The sequence below is a fragment of the Bos javanicus genome, chromosome 9, assembly GCF_032452875.1.
Source record: "Bos javanicus breed banteng chromosome 9, ARS-OSU_banteng_1.0, whole genome shotgun sequence".
In the NCBI taxonomy this organism is placed as follows: domain Eukaryota; kingdom Metazoa; phylum Chordata; class Mammalia; order Artiodactyla; family Bovidae; genus Bos; species Bos javanicus.
Window position 1 is genome coordinate 41,645,664 of NC_083876.1, and position 14,319 is coordinate 41,659,982.

At 45.8% G+C, this 14,319-nt stretch overlaps 1 protein-coding gene across 1 annotated transcript in view; it reads right to left on the bottom strand.

Moving 5' to 3' along the window:
- Positions 1-13,500, bottom strand: part of FOXO3 (forkhead box O3) — a 116,469-nt gene extending 102,969 nt beyond the window's left edge. The window contains exon 1 of the mRNA XM_061427650.1: positions 12,883-13,500. Within this exon, the coding sequence (XP_061283634.1) occupies positions 12,883-13,500 (618 nt within the window). The remainder of the gene's footprint in view (positions 1-12,882) is intronic.
- Between the last annotated feature and the right edge of the window lie 819 nt (positions 13,501-14,319).

Genomic DNA, 14,319 nt, shown 5'->3' on the forward strand with positions numbered 1-14,319 from the left:
CCGACTCTTGATGACCCCATGGACTGCAGCCTGCCAGGCTCCTTGGTCCATGGGATTTCCCAGGCAAGAATACTGGAGTGGGTTGCCATTTCCTTCTCTAGGGGATCTTCCTGACCCAGGGATTGACGCTGTGTCTCCTGCATTGGCAGGCGGGTTCTTTGTGGCTGAGCACCAGGGAGCCCATAACACCACAAGTTAGCTCTCCTAATTTGACACATGGTGCTTTACTTAATTCAGTACTCCTCCTCCTCCAAGTCGCTTCAGTCGTGTTTGACTCTGTGCGACCCCATAGACGGCAGGCCACCAGGCTCCCCGGTCCATGGGATTTTCCAGGCAAGAGTACTGGAGTAGGGTGCCATTGCCTTCTCCAAATTCAGTACTGACTACCCACAAATTAACTCGGAGCATTCCCCGATATTATGAGATTATCAGAATAAATCCCTCACCTCCTCCCAAAGAACATCTACTAAAAGATACCTACAATCAGATGCCAGGGAATTCCCCTACAGTCCAGTAGGTAGGACTCCATGCTTTCACTGCTGAGGGCCCAGGGTTCAATCTCTGATAAGAGAACTAAGACCCAGTAAGCTGAGCGGCATAATCGGATGCCAAATTTCACCTTGGTGACTGACACGAAGGTTGACTGTGGTGAAGCCTAACATGTGGCCCAGATCACCTAGACTTCCAGCCTGGAAAAAAAGGATCTTTCATGTAAAGGAAGGAGACTAAACAGGACTGATTTAGAAAATTCAGTTCAGCACAGGGCACACATCTATTCAAAGAGGAGGCAGTAAGCTTATCTATACTGGACAGGGTTGGAGATAGAAGGCTTGATCGAGGCCACTCAAGAAACAGCATACTAGCTCACCTAGGAAGCTGCCTATCAGGAGCTTAAGAGCCCAACTGTGCTGAAGCAAGCACACTCACACCTGTGTCAGCCGGAAGACAACTCTGAAAGAATCGGGCCCATAACATTTCTAAGGCTCATTCTGGGTTTCTCAGGATTACACAAACGATGCCCCCCAAAATAACTGATCACTGTTCTTTAAAAAAATTCACAGGAATGTCTGGGGCTCAGTGTCAATTTTTACTTAAAAAAAAAAAAAATTACCTTGCTTAAAATGTAGTCTGTGGGCCATGGTTTATTTATAATCATAGGTATATTCATAAATGACAAATTAATGCTGTTAATTGGACTGTTCTAACAAATAGTGAATAAAGGCATGTTCCTTCTTATTCTACCAGCTGGGAAAAGAAGGGAAAAAAAAAAAAAAACCAAGGTAATACAGACCAAGATGCAAACGTATGATGGGTGCGATTAACAAGTCCTTGATTGGAAACAAATGCTGACAGAAAACTCCAGACCAGCTATCACACACGGTAAAAATTCTAGAAAAAATAAACAGCAAAACTGACTTGTAAATTACGCTGAATTTCAAAAGAATTACCAACAAGAAGTTCTAATGGAAAGATGTCGAGAGAGTGTTTTTACTTTATGAGACCATTACAGCATTAGAGGTAAAACTGCATTAAAAAAAAAATTGAGTAAAATAGAAGTGAAAATTAAAAAGAGAAAGGAGAGGAAGGTGAGAGATGGCTTTAAATATCATTCAGCCAAACTTTATGTGAAATATGGAACTGAGGCAATTATTTAGATAATTTATGATGAAAGAACTATCATTTTTTAGAAATTATGACACTTTGGGGGAAAAAAAGCAGTTCTGAGATTTGAATTAGGTGAATTAATGGCTTAACTCTCCATTTGCTCTTTTTAATGTAATACCAATTTTCAAGGAGACATCTAAGAAGCTGTACTGGATATAATTCTATGCCCCCCTTCAACTTCAGGTTTATACCCAGAGTTGTATCTTTACAAGTCCACAAGGCCAAGGCCACCTTCTCTGTAACTGCCTTTGGCCCCACCACGCTCCCCACACCCGGGCCTCACTCAGTTATCAGGCAGAGCCCTTCTGCCTGCTCCACATTTATCACAGGGTTTCAGTCTATCTTCTGGACACTCTCCAGACACTACTCACCTATCTTTACTCTGAAACTGAGAGTTCTAAAATTTTTTCCAGCACACACATGGGATTAGCCTTCTGCAAGCTGTATTTTATCTCAGGGCACATGGGTGCTGTATTCCTGTGGCCAATTAAAACCATCATTTTAGGTCCAGTCATACATATTCTACCTTGAAGACAAAAGCAGTAAGTGCCTTAATAAGATAAATCCTTTAACCTGGCCAGCAGCTTGCATTTTGCAAGATTTTCTGTCTGTCTTGCTTTAAACCTGTTAGTAACTGCAATGGAAAGGGTCAACCACCTCACAAAATATGCTTAATACCTTTAATTTTGAGATCTCATTGGGCTTCGACCACACTTCTGCCACAAACCTTTTATAAATGTCTTTTTTTCCCTGAAATCCATCTTTCTTGGTGGTATTATCTCCATCCATCTACCTACCTGAAGCCTACAGAAGTACAGATATACCCTGTTCTCCCAAGGCAGAAATTTCTGAGAGATAATAGCCCAGCCCTAAGGATTTCCACACACTATAGTATCACTCTTTTTGTCCTGAACACTAGTACATTATCTGACCTATAGTAAACCATGGTTAAACAGTGGTTTACTAAAGCAGCATCCAAACAGAAATACAAATCCCCAAATTAAATTGCTCCACTAAGAGCCCAGGCACTGATTAGATTCTTAAAATTATTCACTCAGGCAAAATCAAGGGCAGGAGCCTAAATCATGGGTCTGTGTCTACTCCCCTCCAACACCGAGAGGTATCAGTTACCCCAAGTGAGCCACAGTCCAGAAGATAAACATTCAGGACAGCATTCTGAAAGATTTCCATCAGGACTGATGGTAATACATACAAAGAATGCGGCACACAGTAGCAACTTTTTCAATGGCAGCTATTTAATTTTATTGTTGTATTCACCCCCAGGCAAAGTCCCACCACACTCAGGAGGCAGCAAAGCGTAGCAGAAAACTGACGTTCAAAGAAACCTTCCTCTGAATCCCAAGCAATTAAATTTCTCTGAACTATTTTCTTGTCTCTAAATTGGGTTTATACTTAAATGCTTAACATGTAGGATCAATATTAGATGTAAAAAATCTACCTGAGTAATTGGCATATGATAGTGTTCAATAAATCATAGCTACTATTATTATTATAACTAGGCCTCAGAATATCTTGTGTCAACTCCTCTTTTTATCATAAAAACCAAACTGTGTTTCCAATTGATTTATAACCCTGGCTCCCTTTTCCCAAAATACTATTTTGAAATATGAGCATAAACAGATGCAATTCTAATTCTGAAATACTTCTGAACAATTCAACCCAAACACCTTCACGGAACCTAGAAAACACCTGTTGCTACCTGAATGAGGACTACCACTCTATGCTCCCTCAGGATGGCTGGGTTTTGTAGACATAAATGTATAGAGGGGATGGGAGCCTGAAGGCTCGAGTGTTGACACTTTGAAAGGGCCTGAACTAAGCACAGGAGGAACCAAGGAGACTCCAGAGACATTCTGATTACCCTTACTGCCACCATGGACGGCAGTGAACCTGATGGGGCGATACCTTCTCAAGCCTGACTGGGCTGGGGAAGAGAGAATTCTTCAACCTTCTTCCGCTGAGGACCCAGGCTGCTCCCTCCCTGAAAGACTACCACAGACCAAAGCTCTCAGCTAGACCTTGGCCTTAAACCTCAAGTCCACACTCCCCGAGTACAGCCATTCCACCAGCTTCACGAAATAGGCCACGAAGTAGAAAGTGAGTAAGAAGGGTGGGAGGCTTAGGAGCGAGCCCAAAATACACGCTAAACGGAGGGCGGAGGGCTCGCTGCAGCAGCTTGCACTGGGAAATCAGGGGAATTCACACCTCCCTTCTGTGCCTAACAGCAGGATGAAGAAGAAATTTAAGTTACCAGAAAGTAGCCTAGGAGTGATTACATTTTAATTTTAATCTAAATATAACTTTGGAGGGAGAGGGCAAAATGGGTGAAGCGGGTCAAGAGAGACAAACTTCCAATTACTAAGTCAGTCAGTCCTGGGGATGCAATATACAGCTTGGTGAATACAGTTAATACCTAGGTATCTGAAAGTTGCTCAGAGAGTAAATATTAAAAAGTTCTCAATATAAGAAAAAAAAAAGAAAAATGTTAACTAGACTTACAGTGATGATCATTTTGCAACATGTATAAATACCAAATCATTATGTTGTACACTTGACACTAATATTGTTATGTCAATTATATCTCAATTTTAAAAATAAAATAAAACCTTCTTTTCCTCTTCTGCAACCCTTCATGTTCCTCTCTTCCATCCCTGTGCGCCTATGTGTTTCCTAGGGCTACCATGACAAATTACTACAAACTCAGGGGCTTCAAACAATAAAAACGTATTCTCTTACAGTGCTGGAGGCTAGAAGTCCACATTCAAGGTGTGGGCAGCACCATGCTCCCTCTGAAGGCTGCAGCGGAGGGTCCTGCCCGGCCTCTGCCCAGCTTCTGGTGCCCCCAGCAATCTGGCACTCCCTGGCTTGTGACTGCACTGCTCCACCTTCTGCCGTGGCGTCACGCAGCCTCCTCATAAGGGCACCAGTCACTGGACCTAGGGCCCACATGAATCCAACATGACTCCACCTTAATGTAACTAACTACCTCCAGAAAGATCCTAGTCCCAAACAAGGTTACACTCTGAGGTTACAGGTGGACCTTAATGAGGGGGTTGGAGGGGTACTATTCAACCCACTAGAGCTCCCCAATTAAAATAAACTGCTACCACCAAAATACAGGCAACATGAAGAGTGTGACAAACTACAGAACACAGAACTACAGAATTTTAGATTACAAAACTGCAAAGCTGTCATCTCCAGTGGGTCCATGACTGCTAAATCTGAATTAAGAATAATGTAGGTTTTGCCTTTCTTTCACCTACAGGAAAATGACGTCTTGGGAAATATCAAGAGTCTCAATCAAAAGAGCACTAACACACAGAACCCACTGCTCTTGACACACTGCGGCGCGTGCTATCAGGTACAGATGAACGTTCACCTATGTTTTCAAGAGTGAAGCACTGCAGCTTCACTGGAAGCGGCTGATTCATGTGGATGTTTGGCAGAAACCAACAAAATGCTGTAAAGCAATTATCTTTCACTTAAACAATAAATTAAAAAAAAAAGTGAAGTAGCAAAAATATGTAAAGCAAAGGAGGAAATTTTTCAGTTCAAAAGGCTTTAATTATTTGAGGATGGGAATTAGACTATAAGTCTCAGAACACCGAAGTTCCTTTTTAAAAAAGTTATCTTAGGTTTTTAAACACTCTCTCCTCCAAATTATCCTTTTCTAACAATGACATAAGCCTACACACAAACACTCTGTATTACAGACCTTTTTTTTTTTTTTTGGTGTTTTAACCAAGGTATTATTTTAGCTATGTGGGGAAAAGAACTTGAGATCAGTTTAAAGACATGTGCACTCCCTCTGCTGGCTCTAAATTTAAAGAAAATTCTCAATGGCTGCAAGAGCCAAGTTATTAATTTCACTAGACATCCAAAACACAAGAAAAAATACGATGTGGATTCTCCCACACATGCACACTCAAAAGTCTTCACAGAAATAAACAAGAAATGACAAAACACGTACTGAGAACTGTCGAAGGCGTCTGCTGGTATTATTATGGGCTCACTCCAGAGGAAAGCGAATGCATTTTGTTTGTCTGTGGCAGGGGCCACTTCCCACCTTAGCCTTCCCCCCTGCAAGTGAGCCACAGCTTCCTTGCTCTAAGCTCACCTCTCCATTGTAGAATGGGGGTGCATTTGGATACCCAGGCACGGTGAGCCCTCAGAAGATAAGCTGGCTTCTTCACCACACACAATCATGAGAGGACCAAATGAGTGCAAGTACCACAGGCCACCAGAAAACTTTATCTACTTTGTACCGTTATCTCATAGTAGGGACTGACACTGCAGGGAAAAAGTCTCAAGATTAAAATCTCCCAAAAAGGTCCAAGTGAAAATACACATTCTGGGGGGGCGGGGAAAGCCCAGCTTGAAGCACACTCCATACAGTTGTATTTCACCAGAAAGAAGTGATACGTCACAATATTCTACAGATGCTTTCTATTTTACTTCTTTTTCCAACTGGGGAAATTGTAATACTGAGAAATGGAAGTCGTTCGATCAAGAATAAAATGGTGAGAGATAGTGAGCCTGTCTGGACACTGATTTGATTAGAATTGGGGTCTTCCATGACAATCAGTAGCCAAAACACCTATTCAGAAAACCATCTCGGAAGAGAGGCAGACTGGCCCTGGACAGGTCTAGCTCAGACTGCTCACTATCTCTTCTCCTTCATCTGTGACTTACATTTACCAATCCATTATGTAAAACTTCAAGTACATCTGAGACTTACATCTGCAAATGCAGAACATTATGGACAACTTAATTTTACACCAGAGCTCTGCTTCTGAAGTGGATATGTAATATTTGGCGACTCTTTCTAGAAGTAATACTGATGCTGCATAAAGCGGGGTCCACACACAGAAGGAAAACATGATTTCAACTTTCTTTTCAGGAAAGGTCATCCCAAGATGAGGTTTCTCTCCGTTTCTGTGATGGGTAACAGCTGGCTCTGATGAAGTTTTCAGGGACTTCTACACTAGGAAACAAGACACTGTAAGAAATGCCTTAGATAGTACAGCACCATTTCACAATTACATGACATCATATCGATACCAACACTAGGAGGTCTGCGCCACCTTCGTAGCTACAAGTATCCAAAAGATTCTACACATGACATCACTCCACTCCTGAGTCACATCATCCCCTTTCAGTATCACTGTCCCAGAACAAAGCTAAGCTCATGGGCTGAGGACAATCAGCCCAAAAGCAGCTCCAAGTTATCAGAAATGTTTTTGTCTGGTAGGTACCTTCCTTGCTTTCAAGGTTTTTACGCTGTTCTTGAGAATATATAGGAGTCACAGAAAAATGACAAAAGGAACAGACAGAAGTCAGGAGGTGGGCAGGGTAGGGCGACATTGAGAGAATAGGCTTTTCCAGCAAGGTGAGCTGAGAGTGCTGATAGAGAATGCAAAAAGAGAAACACAGCTACTCTCCTGCTAGCCAGCCAATCTAGAGGATGGGGGAGGGGAGCAGAGGAGAGAAAATGAAGTAAAGAGTTTGCAGAAATGGAGGCACTGGCTCGAACAGCTGTGAAACCACAATGGTTAGCAACAGACATTACAGAACACTGGTGCCCTGGGCTCACATGGACACATTAACTCCACCCCTGCTACTTGTGGGTCCCTGAGCTACTCACTCACATGCTCCTGCCTGTGTCCTCACTTGCAAAATGAAGTATTTAGATAATCCTTAAGACTTCATTTAGTTTTTAATTTGAGACAAGAAGTCATGCAGACAATTCGACTGCATCAAGGCTCTACATCCACTCCAAGAGGCTGGACCTATATCATGGCGCCACAAGACAGAACTGGGGACCCAAGGTGAGTCCAGGGCTACCAGCGTGCTCTATTTCCAGCTTCTCCCCAAAAGATCCAAACTACAGGAGCGTGTGACAGCGGCCCTGCATCTCCAAAGCAAGCTAAAAATTATGACCTGCAGAGAGCTAAAGGCCAGCTCCAAGCCAGGGCCCAGCATCCACTCTGCCATTTGCTGGTGACTTCGCAGAGAGCTGAAGCACTAAGGAAAGCAGAAGTACAGATGGGAAAAAGGCAAAGAGAAGGGGCAACGATGACAAGTTTACAGGGCACAGATTTGCATGTTTATTTTCTGTCTTCCCCCAAGAGAACACAAACTCCTGTGAACTGGAACCTTATCTGCCTTGTGCTACCACTACATCCCTGGGCCCGGCAGAACGCCCTGCACACTGCATGCCTTTGATAAATATTTGCTGAATGAATGAAATGGCATGAGATGCAAATGAGTAAAAAGGGTTTTCTCTTTTCAGTCTTTTACTCACTCACTGTGCACCAGCTGCACCGTCCACTGACACAACCCACCTGCGTGTATGTCATCCCCAGCTCTTTCACAGCAGCAGAAAGTCCAAGTGGCCCTCAGGGCTCCTCCGTTTGTGATACAGGAAAAAGTGAGGAGAAAAACGAGGAGTCAAAAATAGGATTGAGCCTGTTCCTCACAGACAAGACAAAAGAGTATGAAAACAAAATAAATTTCATTGTCTCCAGCCCAGGGAATCCAAAAACTGATCGACAAGGGGTAAGCTGGGTATCTCCTCAGAAGGCACTAGCTTCAACAGTCTTATCTTTGCATTCTTATAAAGATCTTTAGATGAACAGTGTCTGCTAAATTTTTGCAAATCAGGTAAACGATTTTTTTAGTGGGACAAGGCTTCTTCACAAATTTTCCAAATAAAAATACGTGCTTGTTTTAAGTAAGCATCATAAGTAGAGTATTAAAAAGTTTAACTACAGATGTTCTTCTATGGTATCATTCCCTTAAAATAGAACCCTCCCAAAAACTCCTAAAAATAAGTCTGCATAGTTTCATTTCATTTTCAAAGGAGGAGATAAACATATCAAAACAAACACTTAACTTCTTTTTAAAAGAGCCTCTCTGCTACATGGGGCTCACAGATCAAAGTCTAAAATGGCCAATTTCTTCACCTCATAGGTCGATGACACAGCTTTGAAAAAGAAGAAAAACAGTCCCCCTAGTGTACTGCCACTGTAGAAAGAGGAAGTATGTTAGTTGAGAATCACTGACGAAGACAGTACTGCCGAAGGAAATTACAAAACAGTATTTCAGCAACAGGGGCCAAGCTAAAGACAGATTCCTCATACAGCACAACCCTAACCGGCCCTTTAGTGAGTTAGTCCAAAAGGTGACTGGGGTCAAAATCAGAGCCCAGTATGAAACTATTATGCCTCTGTTGTTTTGAAATTGTCGAAAAAAATATTTTTAAACATCACACTTGCAGTTAAAATAACATCTTTTAAAAATACAGTATGGTGAAAAGGAACTGGGTGCATTCATCTAAAGAGCTAGAACTGTAAGGACGTGAGCAAGTATTATGTGGCAGGCCAGCCCTCATCTTTTAACCTTGGGAAGAATCGGTACGAGGACACATTCTCACATGAAGGAAGACTCGGTCACTTGCAGCAGCAGAAGTCCTCTCACATTTGTGAAGTTGTAGGAACCACCACAGAAACCCATAGCTGCCTAACGTTATTGTGCCCTGACCCCATGGGAAGCACAGAGGAGTGGGCGTGTGCAGGAGAATCAGTGAAAATGGGCCTCACCAGGTAAACCCTGGAGTTCTAGAGACAGGAGGAAACATAGACCTCACCACCTCAATTATGGGTGCAGTGCAAGTAAGCTTAATCTGAGTTAAAGGAAATGTAACCTTTTCCCCCTTTAACCACATCTGATTATTCATTTCTACTTTAATGCCCGAGGTAAGGGAACCTGCAAGATAGCTATCACCTTTCTCCCTGGCACGGTTTGCATCTGACAAATTCAAGTTAACCAAGAGCTTCCTCCTTTTGTTAAAATGCTCCTTTTTTGCCACCTTCCTCACTTCACAGTTCCTAGGTACCCTTCCTGATAGGCACCAGACAGCTTTACAGACACTGTGTGCTCACTCAGCCTCTACCAATAATCATTCATCTTCCCGATGCTGAAATAATAACCAAGAGTTTTAGATGGAGAGACAAATATGCTTTTTAGGAAAACAACTTCTACTTATGTAAGACTACTCAGTGCTTAGTACATAACCTTTAGAAAGGATCAATTTAAAGAGAAAAAAATACTGTGATAAAGATCTCTAGAGCCACCGGCTGCTAATTATCTCTGTACTAACCAGCTGTGTGATCTTAGTAAAGTCATTAACTTGAAGAATCAAGATCTTCACCTATAAAATAAGGGGACTGAACTAGATCAGCAAACCTCATCCTGGCTGTACATTAGAATCACCTAAGACACTTCAAAAATTAAACAAAAACAACCTCACCAACCAATACACACACATCGGCCCAATTATATCAGGTTCTCTGGGTACTGATATTTTTTAAAAGCTCCCAGATAATTCTTACATGCAACCAGAGCTTTGATTCACTGGTCTTGATTCTGATCACTAAGACCTCTTTTCTAATTCGCTCTGTGCTCTTAGGGTGATAATTCTAGTTACAAGATCTCATAATACAAAGGCCCAAAAAGCTACAAAAGGCCTCGATGTTGCATACTGCGCCTATGTGCACACATGACTGGGAGAGGTGAACCTGAATTCTAGACATTTTTAGAAGTTGAAAACCTGAATGTAAAACTCAGAATGAGAGTAGTGTGGTTTAAAAGCACACACCTGCTTCCAAATGACTAATCATGATAGGAATCAATTCCTGAAACTTGGATGCATGGAAATAGGTCACAATTAGCTCCTGACCTCTCCCTTTTCCCTCTTCTTCCACCTCCACTAAACCACAAGCACAGAAAAAAGCTTGGCTATTACTCATAATTGGAATGTGAAACCAGCAGCCCCAGTTTCAGAGGGCCTTCTCCATCATCAAAGATCTGGAAGTTCTTGCATGGCTGCATCTTTTGGTAAAGATCATCTTGCAAAAACTCTAAATTAGATCTCTATAGTCTTCAAGGATTAGTTATCATGTGATAATCAGAAATGGACCTGCTGTAAAATTTTAAAGATAAAATATTCATAAAATATTCGCCCTGTATTAAACATATGACTGCTGGACAGTTTCAATTTACAATGCTTCATAAGATTTTAGTTAAAAATGAGATAGCAGAGAAGAAAAAACAAACCATGAGACCAAAAAGAGTTAAGATATAAAACCACGAAGTTTAAGACTAGGCCCCAAATCTCTATTGCAGATCCTGTAAGCTACATGAAAATATAATTAATTCAGTATCAATTCATGGCTATTTTTGGTAGCCACACTTTCCCACATAAGTCTTTAAAAAAAAGTTTCAAATGCCATAAACTGGTATTATCTTTAACCATAAACACGATGCAAGAAATATTATTTGTGATGTTAAAATTACTTTCATAATCCTAAAAATCATAAAAAAGGTGAAAACCCTTGCTATGTTAACTTTCTAACTAACTTAAAGCTAACTTTTAACTAACAGATTCTCTGCACCAAATCCAAAATATGTAGGACTAAATTTCAAGTGTGAAAAATTTAGAAAAGACTCCACACCCCACCCAATCCATCTTCTTAGATCCCACAAATTCATCCCTTCCTATAACTATATACTGAGATTAACCCTTGCTATCCACTTGAAAACTCAATTTTTAAAAGTATCACATCAGCACTGCTTTGAAACAGAATTCTCATCCTTTTCATAAATATCCTATTATTACACAACTGGCATTCTTTTGCAAAGCAATACAATTGAATCGAACCTAAGATTCATAACAACAGCGTTTGTTCAAAGATGAGACAGATTTGTGGAACAATATCAAAGCACTTGTTTTGCTTTTAAAGTATCGAACCCCTTCCCTATACTAGCCATAAAAAAATTTTAAAGCATATTTCAAGATTTTTTTAAACCAAATTAAGTCAATAACACTAAATTCTTTAGTTTTTTCATGTACTAGCTCCTCTCCAGTGCTTCAGTTCTCCACCTAAGGCCAAACTGTTCTTATTCTATACACCCACTGGAACCTAGCAAGTACAGGGCTCCCCAAAGACAACAAAGAAAGGGACAGAAGGAGGAAGCAACCACCTTTTTAATTAAAAAAAAAAAAAAATCCAACTTGTTACTAGAAGCAACTGACAGAAAGATATGTATCTACAGCTGCACAGGGCTCCCTTTAGCCTGGTATGCATTCCTATCTTAGGAGATGGGGCCAGGAGGATGAGGTGCAAGAGCAAAGCCGCTGGGTATCAGCGGCCCAGCGGGGGCACAGGAGTTAATCTCCTTGGATGCCCAACTGCAGGAAGTCATTACATCATATGCCTTTCCACACCTCTCTCCCTACCACGTGTCCAGTGCCCCAAGAGGCTGAAAACGAACAGTAGAGAGCCTCTCTTCAGGTTCACTCATAGGTAGAAGCCATTACGGTCCAGCCCTGCCAGCAAACCTCCCTCCCCAAGGCCCAGGTGAAGCGCCAGGCGCCATCCTGCACACCTGGAGCCCCTGCCTCAAACAGCGCCAGAATCCGGACCTCAGCGCGGAAGCAGCAGGTGCAGCGAGTCCCCGCTGAGGCAGAAGGGCTGGCCCGTGCCAGGCCCAAAGCATCTCAGAAGCTACCTGCTGTAGAGACATCTCTGAAGAACAGAGATGTGGACACAGGCAAGAAAAGGAAACCGGCCAGGGAAAGGTTTACAACCACCGCTTTTTGTAATGGGATTGATGTGCCTGTGGGAGTGAACATCCACAAGCCCAAAAACTTGGACACAGGGCTCTCATCCAGGTAGTCAAAACACACCAGGCTCCCGCGACCGACGGAAAACCACAAACCCATCCCTCCCAAACCCGTTCCCTCACTCCCCCCGCAGTGGCCTCGCCGCACGATGGGGGACTTGTACTCCAAAGTTGGCCGCAGACCTACCTTCTCTGCGATGACCCAGGAATCCGGCAAATTCACTCCGGTCCGTCTGTCCTTCCCTCGCCGGTGTCCCTCAACCCCTCGCCTCACCTGGCCATGCCTGAGGTTTCCCCAGGAGCCTTCTCTCCCCATCCAGCCACCTTCGCGGCCGTCCCCGGTTGCCCCTCCTCCGGGATCACACAGAACCCCCAAAACCTCACAACGGAGGCTCTCCCTGCCAACCCCTCTCCCCCGCGCCACAGGAGCGCTCCGTCGAATCGAAGACGCGCCTCGCACTGCGCAGGAGGCCCGGCGGGTCCGGCCGCCCGCCCCAGGTGGGTACGCACCTTCCAGCCGGCAGAGCTGTTGCTGTCGCCCTTATCCTTGAAGTAGGGCACGCAGCGCACCATCCACTCATAGATCTGGGACAGAGTGAGCCGTTTGTCTGGAGAGCTCTCGATCGCGCGAGTGATCAGATCGGCGTAGGACAGGTTCCCCCAGGCGTTCCTCCGCGACGAGCATTTCCTCGGCTGCCCAGAGCCCCCAGCCGTCCCCGGCTGCGGCGGTGGCAGTGGCTGCTGAGGCTGCAGCGGTGTCTGCGTCCCCCCGCTCAGCGCGCCCGCCGCGGGGGCTGGCCCGGACCCGGGGTCCTGCCCTCCAGGAGCCAGCAGCCGGGCCGAGTCCTCCAGGAGCAACCCAGAGCCCAGCGGGCCGCCCCCGCCGCCGCCGATCGCCATGGCCGAGCCGGCCCTACCGCCACCGTCCTCGTCGTCTTCATCGTCCTCCTCCTCGGGGATCATGGAGTCAGCAGCCGCCTCCCCAGAGGGCTTGGCCGGGCTCCCCTGGAGCTCCGGCCTCTGCAGGGGCCACGTACAGGAGCGCGGCCGGCTCTGGGGCTCGAACTCCGGGTCTAGCTCCACTTCGAGCGGAGAGATCGGGGCCGGGGAGGCCGGCGCCTCTGCCATCTTCGCCGCCCGCCCGCGGCTCGGGCTCTCGCGCTCTCCTCTCGCGCCGGGGCGGGGTGCGGCGGGGGAGGGACGGGGGCGCCGAGAAGGCTCGGGCTCCCAGGCGGCGCCGCCGCCGCCGCCGCTACTGCCGCCGCCTGGGGAAGCACGAGAGGAGAGAGAAGGAGAGTTGGTTATCCCGGGCTGGAACCCAGTCTTCGGCGAGTCCTCGCCCGCCGTCGCCGCTGCCACCGCTTCGCGACCGCACCGCGCCCGCCTCCCAGGAGCAGGCAGACCTGGAGACGTGCGTCCCGCGAACCTGGCGCAGCAGACGCCGCCCCCCGACCAGGCCGCTGGGGAGACGGGAGCGAATCGACGGGCTCGCACGGGGCACCCCCTCCCCCGCCGCCGCCGGAGCTGCAGGTCTCTCCTGGGCTAGGTGGCTGGGCGGGGAAGAAGGGGGAGGGGCGGGGCGGGGGAGGGGCGCGGGCCGCGCCTTTAAAGCGGGCAGCAGCCGGCGCTGGCGCAGCCCAGTGGCGGTCCGAGCCGGAGTCCAGGCGGGTGGGCGTGCGTTTGTTTATGTTTCGCTCGGGCCCGCTCAAGTGCTTCCCGCGACGCCGCCGCCAAAGTCTGTGGCGTCTTCGGCTCGTCTTCCAGTGCCCGGCCCTGCTGCCTCCGCGCCCCCCTGCCACCCCCTCCCAGCGGAGGTCTCGAGCCCGGGGACAGCGCGGGAAGCTCCCTATTTCCCTCTCCGCCCGCGGGCTGAGAGGGCAAGCGTGGGTCCGAGCGCAAACGGGCCCTTGTCACTTCCAGAAAAAAGGGAAGCCGGGAAGGAGGAGG